General features: G+C 42.9%; 1 protein-coding gene across 27 annotated transcripts in view; it reads right to left on the bottom strand.

Annotated features, from left to right (window-relative positions):
• The window catches only part of CADPS (calcium dependent secretion activator), a 169,058-nt gene that overhangs the window by 30,224 nt on the left and 126,033 nt on the right, over positions 1-12,801 (bottom strand). For 15 of the 27 annotated variants that reach the window (XM_085516302.1, XM_085516303.1, XM_085516304.1 and 12 more), the window contains 4 exons: positions 10,971-11,127; positions 9,949-10,090; positions 3,830-3,976; positions 591-746 (listed from right to left, as the gene is read on the bottom strand). In XM_085516302.1, the coding sequence (XP_085372428.1) occupies positions 591-746; positions 3,830-3,976; positions 9,949-10,090; positions 10,971-11,127 (602 nt within the window). Of the gene's footprint in view, positions 1-590; positions 747-3,829; positions 3,977-9,948; positions 10,091-10,970; positions 11,128-12,801 lie in introns of those variants that run through there. The other 12 variants (XR_014934592.1, XR_014934594.1, XM_085516309.1 and 9 more) reach the window with 2 other exon arrangements.

The raw sequence follows: 12,801 nt of genomic DNA, 5'->3' as shown, positions 1-12,801 counted from the left end.
AAGATCTGCAGGTGAGCATCCTGCATTGTGCTGATGATGCACTGCCTTTACTCTTTCAACAGCAGATGTGAAGCCTGTGTGCCAAGCTACGCTATCTTTTTTTTTATTATTATTATTATTTTCTTTCTTTTTTCTTTTTTTCCCCCATGGATCTGTGTTTTCTAGCTGGGATCTTACTTGGGGCTATGCCTTCAGCATTCAGCCCTGCTGACAGCAAACTGCACTGATAAAGACTCAACCCCTCGTGAGGTGCCAACAAGTTAACAGCCCATAAAGCTTGAAACTGTGGGTGATTCATTTCCTTCCTGCCTTCTTGTGAATACAGAATCATAGAATAATTAAGGTTGGAAAAGACCCCTAAGATCATCCAGTCCAATGATCTTAGGGGATCATTGATGGGATGGGATGCAACCCATCACTGCCATATGAATACACTCTCTCCAGAGTCTCAACAAGCAAACAAGTGTTTGCGGAGCCCATGGCTCACAGCAGTGGGTGCCTCTGTGCTCAGTGAGCTGGGAACACTGATAGTGAGACAAAACCAAGTGCTGCTCCCTGTGAGCTCCTGTCTAGCTCATGTGCACACGTACCTCTTCACACAGGACTCGATCATGTCACTCGCCATAAGCTTCAAACGCTGCTCCAAGTGTTTCCCAAACTCCTCCTCAGGCCAGTGCAAATCCCGGATGAAGGTCTGTAGGGCATCCAGCTTCCAGAACAGATCTTCTGAGGTGCCTGATCCATTGCTGACAGGGCAAAAGGAGAAAAAAAGTCATAGGTGGCATCGGGCTCCTTGTAACCTGATGTGGAGACCATTCCTGCAACAAGTGTGGAGCAGACAGTAGTTTCATACACAGGACAACGCTGGCAATCTCCACCATCAGGATTTTGAGTTTTACCATACAGTTGCCTAATCTACCTTGCTGTCATAACCCACAAAACTCTCCAGACCAGATGAGTGAGACAACACCGAGTTACACATATTAACAGGAAGAATGTGTGTATGGTAAAAATCAGCCTTAGTTAATAACCACATTAACATATGCGATTATTAAGAATTAAGGCCAGAAACTGTGGTAGAAAAATCCTCGGTCAATAATAACTACCATACCGGAATGTATGCAGTTATTAAGATGTGGGGTCTCATGCAATCCTCCCCCCTCCAAACCGTATCTTTAGGTGGCCTCGTCCCGCCCGCTGAGGGCCCGGCTCTTGGGATGGGGCAGTGCTAACAAGTGGTGCGCGAGGACACGCGTTAGCTCTTAACAGCTGGAGAAAAACAGGGGGTAAGTCCATTGAGCTGAGGGCACTGGGCATCTCATAGCCAGGTCTTCTGGCTGGATTGACTGCTGCAGCTCTCCACAGATCTGCCTCTTGCAAAGGCATCTAAAGGACAACAGATTTTTCTTTTTTTTTTAGTTTTCAAATTTCTTTTGCAACATCTTTGGCCTGTCACAAAACTCTACATTTCTCTCCATAGCTTGTATTCTCGAACCCCACCCTTGCCCAGATGGAAGTCTTTGGTCCTGCAGCTACACCGGCTCTTTTCACAGTATAATTATATCTCCCAAACCTCCACTGACAGAACAAAAATATAGAACTCGATGGTGCTCTGTTTGTGCAGAGGAATTTATGCATCCATAGCCCTTCTCCCTCCCTCTCTTCGTCTCCCTCACTTTTTTTCAGAGCAATTACCAAGGGAGCTTCAAGAGTTTCGACCCCCTCCTCGCATACCACTAATGCTAACACAGTAATTTATAAGATATTTAGCACACCATGCATCACCACTTGTGCTGACATCATCTATAGAAACAGATGAGGGAGGGTGTTTCTATTGTGACAGATGCCAGCTGCATTGAGTTAATGCCAGAGGAAATCGGAGCCAATGCATACATGGCTACCACCAGGTGAAAACCATGATCCCAACATGCGGGGCCCTGTGGTCCCGTTAGCACAGGGAGAACGATAGAGAGCATGGGTCATCTCCATGGCAAGAGAAACAGATCTGACACTAAGCAACAGGTAACACATCCTTGATGGAGGGGATGGGTGAGTAAAAGGAAACCAGGAAAGTGAAAAGATAAAGAATCAGGCATTTCTTTAACCAGGGGACAAGTGTGCAGAAGGCTCCAGTGCTGATCTAGCCACCGATTTTTGGATTCTCCTGGTTCATACCTCTGCCCGGGTGTAAGAAAGCTTTAACAGTCTAAATCCAGTTTTGGAAATGCATGGATTTGGATTTCTGTCTGAAATAATTAAGTATGTGCAAATGCAGTAATTGGTATTTACCACAGCAACATTATCACACCCATTTGGTCTCAGAATTTTAGAATTAGTATTTTTGGTCTTTTTCTCACTTTTGATTAGGACTACATGCGAGTTAACAATATATTAGATTTACTTCCAAGCTGCACTGTTAATATTTTGCTCGTGAGCACCGCAATTACTCCAGTCACACAGGCAGCTTGCAATATACCATTAACGTTCACATTTTCAGAGGGATTATCCAATATTCTGTCATGACATGATTCTTATCTTTTCAAGGCAATACCACACAGCATGCACAGAGAAAAAGATTAAAACTTTCAAGTACTCTTTACAGGCAACTGCCTAATCTAGCCTTTAATACAGCTCTCTTAGCATGAATATGAGTTGTATCGCTTTGAAACAAAAAATTGAAAAATCTAATAAAAAATTAAACACCAGTGTTTGCTTTACTTACGGTTCATTACCACTGCTCTGCAGCAAAGCCTGTGCATGGCAGAGGCATTTGGTGGACCCCAGGTGTAGATGTAACCTAGGGTGTTCCACTGACAGAGATGGGGGAGAACCTGGGAAGCTTCTTTGGTTTTATTCTTTAAGATTAAGGAGATGGTAGGGAAAAAGCAACTCATCTGTGTAGAGCTGGCTGAGACCATCTCATATTAGCATAACCATAGATAGCCCAGGAGAAATGGGGTGATCCAAGATCCTATGTTAGGACATCTTGAGACACCAACTGCTTCCAATGCTGAGGTCTGGGCTTAGCCCGCTTGTACTCCTCTCTGCACTGGTTGGTGGCTGGGAACTTTAGGGGAAAACTGGAGTAAGAGCAGAAGTTGCCTGATGTGTGCTCAGGTGGGGATAACCAGAGCTGCCCTCCTGAGCACCTTGAGCTCACACAGGGAGCCAGAGTAGAGCCCGAGGCTCCTGGGGAGCAACTGCATTAACACAGTGCCCATTTTCTCCATCCAAAGACAAAGGTTCATTCTGAAAATATCTCTTTAGTTGGCCAAAGGATTACCCAGGCTACCGCGGCGGACATGGAATTTCAATTGCCCTCTGGGCCCTCTCACAACCTGAATAAGAGTTGTTCCTCTATGTTAAACTGTTTCATCAAAATCAAGACAGTAATTATCATCTGGGGAATGTGGAACTTGCATTAAATAAAATTCAGTGTTAGATCTACATCTGGTCCACAGAAATTGGTTGACTGGCATTGAAGTTGGCTCATCTTATCTTTTGGACAAAACTCTTTTCTGAGACACATCATTTCCCATTATGCACTCCGTGTTTCATATGTTGGCCAGAACTTGTCCCATTGGTGACAGCTGTTTTGTAAAGCAAGATACTCGCTCAAACTCTCAGTGGGAGTAAGAAAATTTTCAAGATTTATACAAAAAACCCTCAAAATACACATGCCAGAAATTCATCAGTGTCTCATTCAGAAAACGTCTAATTAACTGTATCACTCTTTAAAGTTTTATATAATGCACAGAAACAAACAATACATATCCATGCCAAGATGACTTTAAATTTAAATGAGATCTAATTTGAACTGAATACACACTCAGAATCATAAATAGCAGCCATCCATGACGGTGCAGAAAAGCTAGGCATTTGTGGGATGCCTAGCGGGATGTTAACTGGTAGATTTGGTACTTTAGGGAGATTCACATTTGGTAGATTCACATTGGGCAGATTACTTGTTAAACTCCTGTGGAAGAAACAGACAGAAAGAAAAAATACCATAACAGTGACAATGCAGATGTAGCAGAAGCACGTGACACTTATAAACAAATCTGCAGAATTCACAGCACGACGACAGTTAGGAAACTAAAGCAAAACATTTCAGAAAGAAGCATGGGTATGGAAGCTTAACTGTACTGATTTTGCAGTCTGCAATCAAATGGAAGTTACTTAAAAAAAAAAAGAATGAAAGAAGAAGGGGAATCACAAAGTAGCAGATTAACAGAGTACTCAAACACCCACACAAAATAACTTAACCTTCAATTCCTGATACCGTTTCAAAGTGCAGGGAGCAGCCTTTACTTGGAAAAACCTATCTCGTCAGGAAGTGAGTCTCGGTTCAAGATACTCAGGTTGGATGGATACATGAAATAGCTGAAGGAAGCAAGCTCCCAGAAAAGTCAGGGTGCTTTTCTTGGCATCAGGACTCAAAATAATAAACACAGTTTGAAATTCTAACTCTGCTGAAGTTCTTCAGAGTTTTTCTTGCCACCAAATTCAACGAAGCCAGGATTCACTCCAAAAAACACTTGTTTTTCTTGTACTCTAAAAATAACAAAGCTATGCTAAAATCTGGACTAATCACTTCCTAAAGGAAGACTTGTGCCCTAAATTCAACCTTGCATTTCTGCGTCTCACAAATTGCCCAGGTCCACATATGTGCACTTTGAATGAATTGCATTTAATACATTTGGGGCTGGTATACGAACATTCCTTGGCTGGAAATGGGCCAGGGAGTGATTAAGGCAATCAAAAGTTAATTTATGAACCAAGTGTACTTGAGCATCACGACTTCAACAAGCATTTTCAGATATGCAACTGTTATGCAAAAAGAGATCTTTTAAAAATGGGCTAATGTATTAATTTAATCTGAAACATTGTTTTTCCTGAAACAATGTGTGGTATAGCAACACCACATGCCTGAAGTTTGCAAAACACCATCTTTTCTGGATCATTATTTGAGCTCGGTAAAAGTGGAATCAGGACTTCAGGCTTTCAGCTTCGTGTTGCACTGCTGAAGCTTCTCTGTTGATGTGCATGGACCCAACTTTGGCGCTCAGGCTTCCGTTGGTGGAAAAAACACAATCCAAAACCTTCTTCCAGTGGAAAAAGAATACGTCTGTTCTGGTTTTCTTATGTTTCTATGCTTCTTAGTAGATTGGATTTCACTTTATCTGCTTGCTCTCTTTGTTAGACAGTAAGCAGATAGGAGAATTCACTGATGTAACAAAGCCACCCATTGTTTCCATTCATCCTGTATCTGCCTATTAAGATGATATGATTACTGAATGAGACACAGACTTCACAGTGATTGAGAGTGTGTTGAATCTTCAGAAATGGCACTGCATGTGGTTAAATACTGCTGCGGAATAAAGAAATAGCAAGAGGTGGACAACATATAAATGTATAAGGAAAAGCAACTTAAATAACTTAGCCAGATGGTAAATACATAAATCAGAGGACCTTTGGTTTTAATATTAAAATTCAAGAAGTGACAGTGTTATATTAATAAAAACACTGTATTAATAAAATGTGACTTCTAGAGTAAACAGTATACTATATTCACACGGAAACATATTTCTTTTATACAACACATTATTTTGCTGATGCAAGGATATGCTGTGAGAATAAGTTAGTATTCCTAAAAGGAAACAGAACAGCAAAATAATGCCGTGTATTACGTTAACATACAGTAACTAATTTTAAAAATATTCTCCTGAATTGACATGCACAATTTTGCAGGTTCAACTCATCTAATTATCTGACTAACAGTTGCAGTGAGACCTGTAAAAAATGATTAATATTACCAACAAATGTTCCAGCCCGCAGTTGCTCAGACCATAAAAACCACAGGTCCAAGAAGAGAAACCATATCTAAAAGCTAGCAATGCCTATTTAATATAGATGGCTAAATATAACCTCAGCCATCAGGCAGGGAATGTGGGCATTTGGATCAACAAGATGAGTTCTGTCTCATTTAAGAAGCTTTGGGACTGGATCCTGATACGTTTGAGAAGAGACGTGCACTCTGGAGCTGTACTGCTTGTTATCCTGGTTTCTTCTGCTTCACCCCATTTGCTGGCGATGGAAATGGCTTTCACCTGTGCTGCCAGTGAGGGAATTCTCAGTGCAGACAGACTGGCAGCACACCGTGCCAGCATCCCCACGCTCGCACCGCACCGTGTGGTGGTGCTGATGGCAGGAAACACGTTGCAATGCACAGGGGACACTCCTGCAGGGCTGCCCCAGGACAGGAAGGAGGGCAGGATATCACTGTGTTTTTACCGAGGGGTCTCCTGGTTTCAGAGCAGAGCTAAATGAGAGCCCTGACCCTGTGGCAATGCTGAGGTCCTGCGTGATGGTTTATGGATTGAAGAGGCAGATTCCTGTCTCTTCCATCACCAGAAATGCTCACTACCTTCCTGTCTAGGCTGAGCAAATGCTCGAGAGCAAATCTTTTCACAAAAGCCTTGATGTGAAGCAAAGAGCTTATAGTGAAGTAAGCAGTCAGATCTGTGCTCTTCCTCTCTCTGACTGACACCCAGAATAGTAACAAAAATACTCCTTTTCACTACAGCAGTGCTTTCTTTGAAGGGGAAACATTTTTCACTAGCTCTATAGCTTTACTGTACACCCTCTTCCAATGATTAGTATAATCACACAGTTCAATTTCTTACATTTTACATGAAAGATAAATCCATAAAGTTTGCAAAGGGTCAGTAGATGTTAAAGGTAGGATGAGAGTGCAGCAAGGACAGCCTCAGGTCAGTCAGTAACCTCCTCATCAAGCAGCTCAAACTGGCTGTCCCTGCACCAGTTTTAGCATTTGCTCAGAAAGATCTTCTAACACAGACACACACACACAGAGACACACACACACACATACGTGTCTGCTGGCTGCAGATCAATCAGTGTTCCCTGGGAAGCTAGCACGAAAAACCCATTGCACAACCCTACTTTTCCAAGACCTCTCAACTCACCAGAGAACAGACCTGCTCTGTATCCTCCGTATTTGGATGACTGTGCTAGGGACAAGTGTTCCACGCTTCTCTGTGTGGATTCATACGAGCACACCAGCTGCTCTAGCTATAGGGCAAGGACCCCCTGCAAATTCAGCAGCTCTGCAGAGGCAGCTTACAGAGCCCTTATGAGCACATTACATCGATGCTTTTTCCCCCGTGTTTTCAGTACTTCACAGTATCTCCCTCACTGTTTGTGATTTCTGTACCTAACTCTTTGTAGCATAAGGTGCAGAGTATTCAGCAATGAAAATAGAAGAAATACATGCCTGCAAACTGCCATCTGGTCAGGTTATGGTGGGCTACATATTTCAGCCTTGACTGCAAGCATGAGTGTAGAGATACCCTTTCAAAAGCCTCTGTGCTGTGGAATAGTTTCCTGGCTCAGAGGAGATAATGATACTTCCTTCTTGCATTTCACTGCAGAGATCTGAAGTGGGACTGCAGGAGGCTCAGTGCAGAGGGCATTTATAACGACCTGCTTTTCCTGGCCAACCTGAAGGCCTTTCTTCAAAGCAGAGCAAAGCCATGGAGCCACATTCTCACAGCGTACCCAGTTCCAGAAAGTTTCTGCTGGACAGTCTGCAGCAGAGGGCTGAGACTTGGATGGGAATTGGCTGGCGTGAAATACTGGAGAATCACTAGCCTGAAAACTCAACTGTGCTTCAGTGGATACGTAAGGTAAAAAGGAAGTAGATACAAGAAGGCAAATGAAATCAACTTTATCTCTGATCTCAGTTTTTCCTGCAAGTTCACTGTAGATCCGCCAAAGAAGAGCAGTTGGTCTGCCCAGGAGGCAAACGATGAAGATCCTCAACAATTAGTTCTGAACGGCGCCTCAAAGCTGTCATAAGGTCTTAGGAACAGCACCCCCCTTTGCCTTCACACAGCATGTGTCACCCTCTGTTGCTTGCCGGTTCCTCTCCTTGCTGGGTCTGATTGAACAAAGGCAGCATTTGCAACTCACACCTCTGTGTGCGAGACACAAGAACAAATAGCAACTAGTGAAAAAAAAACCAACCCAGAGTTCATCCTTTCACCAGAAGGACATGAGCTTCTTGTGAAAAGCACCCACTTTCCTGCTGGAACAAAGCATTTTAATACTCAAGGCTGCACGACATGTAGATAATCCATCCCGGGCTTCTGCTCAGAACTGTGATGCTCAAAGCATTCTGCAGTTGAAGCTCCCCAAAGGGCAAAGCCGCTACAAGATAGCGAAGAAAAGACCTTTGAAAAAGTGTCAAAGATAACTTGAAAATGATAGATATTGGCATAGCCAGGGACAAAGCGTTTTGACAGGCAAGTACCACAGCCAAGTACTCATGTACATCCACAGTTATGCCACAAGTCAGAGAATGCCAAAATAATATCATCTTCTGAAAAAAAAGGAAAAAGCAGAATGAATTGCTTGTGACCACTCAAACGAGGTGGACACAGTTACACTGAATTAACTTCCTCTGTTTCATAACAGACAGGAGATACAAACAGATTCATTGCTAAAGCAGAACTCTGAAATTAAAGTTAATGCTAACTTCGAAGTGCAATTCTGCTTGAAGGAGTGGCTGTAAAAATGGCATTCTCCTACTCGAAAGATCTATTTCTTCTATGTTTTCTGGGTCACATCTGCTTATTTGAAACAAGATTTTTTAGGATTTTTAATCTTGTTAGCCTGCAGACCAAAGACGGCAAATGGAAAGTGAGAGAGACTCCTGAACGCCAGCCACTTAACCCCACTCAAAACACAGGAGATGATCAGGTGTCAAGAAAAGGCCTGTGATTTGGCAGGCAGAATCCTTATGGATGCTGAGGATGCTCACGAAAGAAAGGAAAAAACCTGGGTAATCAGATTCCAGGTTGCATATGGGAGGCTGGCTGCTGAACAAAATCTCTTTTCCTTGTAAACCGAACATATTTGGTGTGAAAAGCCCTGAAAGACCACACGTTCTTTTACACAGCAACCTCTGAGAGCACAGTGCGACTTAACTTTGCCTAGAGAATCACAAAGAAGCAGGGAAAATATGTCTGCAGAAGTCAGCTGGTCTGAGTCCCCAGCCTGGGACACTGTCAGCTTCTTGGTACTTGCACAGGGTCAATCTTTCCCTTTTAAGTCTGTTAACAGAAGGAAAAGTCCATTCTTTTCCGTCACAGGACCCAATATGAGTTTTTAGAGCAAGCACAGCAGGGTTCAGCAGTGCTTCAAAACCTGTGAAATAACAGCAGCAATCTCAAGCAAATGCCACGTTTTTACATTCACCAGCTCCTGAGTTCCATTTGGATTTCTCTCAGGCCATTCATTTTTTGCTGGCCAACTCCTACCCCTCCACATCCAATAAGTGGTTCTGCTCAATGGCTCATCACATTGCATCCCCTCTGGGCTGGTCCCTCCTGCACCCCTGCAGCTGCCTGGGGCTGGGACAAGCTGAGCTGATGGGGATGCTGCCCACAACCACTCACTATAGGGGTGATGTGCTTTACCTCCATGGGGTGGGTGGAAAAAATGAGTATTGGGAAAAATCAGTTCAGCAGTGACTCACTCAGGTTCTAGGGCTGTACTGAACATGTCAAAGCAAGGTTTTTTGTTCTGAAAAGGAGCTATCTGAGTTCCAAAGCAGCGCTGGGACAGGCATCTTAGGAAGGGATCCAAAAAGCCATGCCAGCTAAGAAAGTTTTCACATTTTCATGCTTCCAGGTCCAAAAGTACACGGTTTGAACTGAGGCAGCAATGCATTTCAAACAGCAAATATAATTTCCTTCATTAACTTCAAAACCTTGAAGAGTTCAGGCCTTCTATTCTTAGCATTCAACTAGAAAACATCAAGCACTTTCTGCATGTCCAATCTAATATTTGCTAATTCATCTCTGTATGAATCTCCATCCATTTGCACCCAAATTCCGATTGTATCAAAGGAGGTTTCCTTACTTTACTGGCTCCCATGACTCCCGCTCAAAGCCCCTGTGAATTGACTGTGCAATTGAGGACTCCATCAGATCGACATATCTAACAACAAGTGGAGCAAACAGGTCTTGGAGGTGTTTGTGGAACTTTCCATTGCACAAATTATCTAGAATAGATAAATAAAAGTATAGTAAGAAACTACTGTTACTAAAAGCTCTGTAACAAACCACAGCGTGGCACTTCATTACAACAACAAGTTTGTCAGCAAACAGAAAGAAACTCTGAGAACAGAACAGGAGCTGGCATCGAGCACCAACGCTCACGACACAGACAGCAGGAATGGCACCTTCATCAAAACAGACAGACAGACAACAAATCTTCTTTCCCATTAATGTCAAACTTACAGGTTACAAATACATTGTTATCTCCTGGGAATAAAATGGGTGTAAGAAATACCGCATGGCAAACATTATGGCTTTTGCAGGTAGGAGGATTGTTTCTTATTCAGTTACTCACTACCATGGCACTCTCAGAGGATGAGTCCCTGCTTCGTGAGTGGTGGGGTTTGAAGGCGTGAGCCTTCTCCATGCCTTGGAGAAGTGCCTTATTTCACAGAGCACCATGCTCTGTGAATTCCTCTTACTCTCATTTAATTTAAATCTTTTCCTTCCTTCAGTGAAGTGTTTTAAAGTAGGGACTGGTTAGCTCCAAGCTAAAAAAAAAATGCAGCACCCACATATAAAACAACACACACATTTAATGACGGTGTACATAATTCCCTGCTTGTCAGGCAGCCATTACAAAAGACTTGAGAAGATGAAACAAAATAGAAGTTCAACTTCTCACCTTCATCTGAGGCATTTGACTTAAGGGGTGTCTGTGTGTGCACCACAGAATTGCTTTTTTCTAGTGGAAGTGGAACCAAACCAAGCCGAGAGTCTGCACTGTGCCTCTCTACCCAGCTCAGCTCTCTGTGCAGCACAGAGAAGTATTAGCAGTAACCTGAGCCGCCCACTGAAAAGAAATGACCAAAATACAATACATACAGTCACTACGGAGGAAATCGTTTAGAAGTTGAAAGAGTGGAAAGCTGTCCCACGTGTCGGGGGGTTGCACCTCTAACGCCGCATCCATATCCACCGCAAACAGCGACAGGAAGGTCTCCGCGTGCTCAACCATTAAGTCTGACCACCAAGCAAAGGCCTTGGTAGAAAAAGATAACAGAGCAGTATGTTAGTTCCAATAAAGCACAGTCACAGATGCCAGGCCACAGATCTCCAAAAAATGTGCACCCCGTGGAAACTACCTTTATTGTAAAGAGAACAGTGCTTTCCAGTGCTGGCCTGCACGTACAGCGCTAATCACGGGAATTAGGCACTGCTGTTGTCATACAAAGGTTTCCTGCAGAAGATCTATTCAGGGCTCCACCATAAAGGCAGGCAGGTGTAACACAGCAGAGAAGGTTCTGTCTGTTCAATTTACAATAAATTACTTGATTCATCTTTAGTTATGCTAATTGTCAGAAAACAACTAATTCTTCTTCCAAATGATAGAAATCGGGGAGTTTCTTCACTGTGGGTGGGTTTTATGCTGTTTTTCAGCAGTTCAGATTTTATTCGGCTTCACTACTTCTATTTCTCTTTAAAAAACTGCCTAAGACATTAAAATCTGCCCTAAGTCCCTCTCATTCTTATTTAGAAATGATTCAAGCATCACCTGTAGAAGTTACTACAGCACTGTTCATTTTACACAGCCAGCTATACACATCATCTAAATACACTACCACCTTCATTAACGCTACTTATCAGGAATCAAAGCTCTATTATCAACATGCCAAGATTTTAAAAAATAAGAAAAAAAATAGCTCTACAAGCCTGTATTTTCAAAGAGGCAGGGAAAAAAAAAATATATATATATATATGCATATGTAATCTATCTTGAAAACCAAGAAAGATCAGTGAAGTAACTCATTCTCATGCACATGGGTCCTTCAGACTGACCGGACGGGCCCTCTGACGTGACATTCACATCATACATGGCTCAGATGTGAATGTTCCAAACGCATGCATGCGTGTTTAGTAATCACTTCTGGCTGGGAACATGCAATATGAGAAAGGCTGTCGTTAGGACCATGTGCCATAATTTGTAAGTGACAGAAAATTACTCAGTGACTTAAAGGATCTGAGAAATGGCTTTCCAGCACTTTGCAAGAGAAAGAAACCTCTAGCATAGGCAGAAGGCTAGAGATAGAGCAGAAAAGACTGGGCGTAAGGCATTCAGTTCAGAGGAACTGCCACTTAGGAAGGGGTATTTTTTGCCACCAGGTCAGTGCCATGGACCCCTATAATAGTTCCTATTTTGGACTGACTTTTCAGCAGGCAGCGACACTGTCAGGAGGTCTTTGGGACTATTTCCATTCCTTTCCTCCCTCAAAACAGTCATTCTGCTGTTATTCCATGAGTTGATATAAACTGGTGTTAAGATATGTGTAGGTTGGATGTGACATGGGGCATTATGCACCCTGAGCACATTTCAGATGTAAAATAGCCAAAATAACCAAATAAACCCCAAGCTAATCTTAGTACTGGGCCAGCCCCATGGTGGGAGCATGGGAGAGATGAACTGTGCTATGAAGTAACTCCGTCCCTGGGATGTCTGGGCAGCCCAATGTCTGCTACAGTGAAGAATCCAAGCTGGCCCCAAAGACCAGTGGCAACCACGGTCTGGGGGGTGGAAGAGAGGGGAGGCGAGAGAGCATCTTCTGCAACAAGTCCGACATAATCGCTGCAGAGTCCTGCAATATAACCTGCTTCCACAAAAAAAAAAAAAAAAAAGAAAAAAAATTGCTATTTTAAAAGAATGAGGAAGAAAAGCACA

This window comes from Coturnix japonica, chromosome 15 (genome assembly GCF_054131305.1).
Source record: "Coturnix japonica strain WE chromosome 15, WE-NBRP24, whole genome shotgun sequence".
Classification (NCBI taxonomy): Eukaryota; Metazoa; Chordata; class Aves; order Galliformes; family Phasianidae; genus Coturnix; species Coturnix japonica.
The sequence above is the reverse complement of the archived record's forward strand: the minus strand, read 5'-3'. Positions and strand labels throughout refer to the sequence as shown.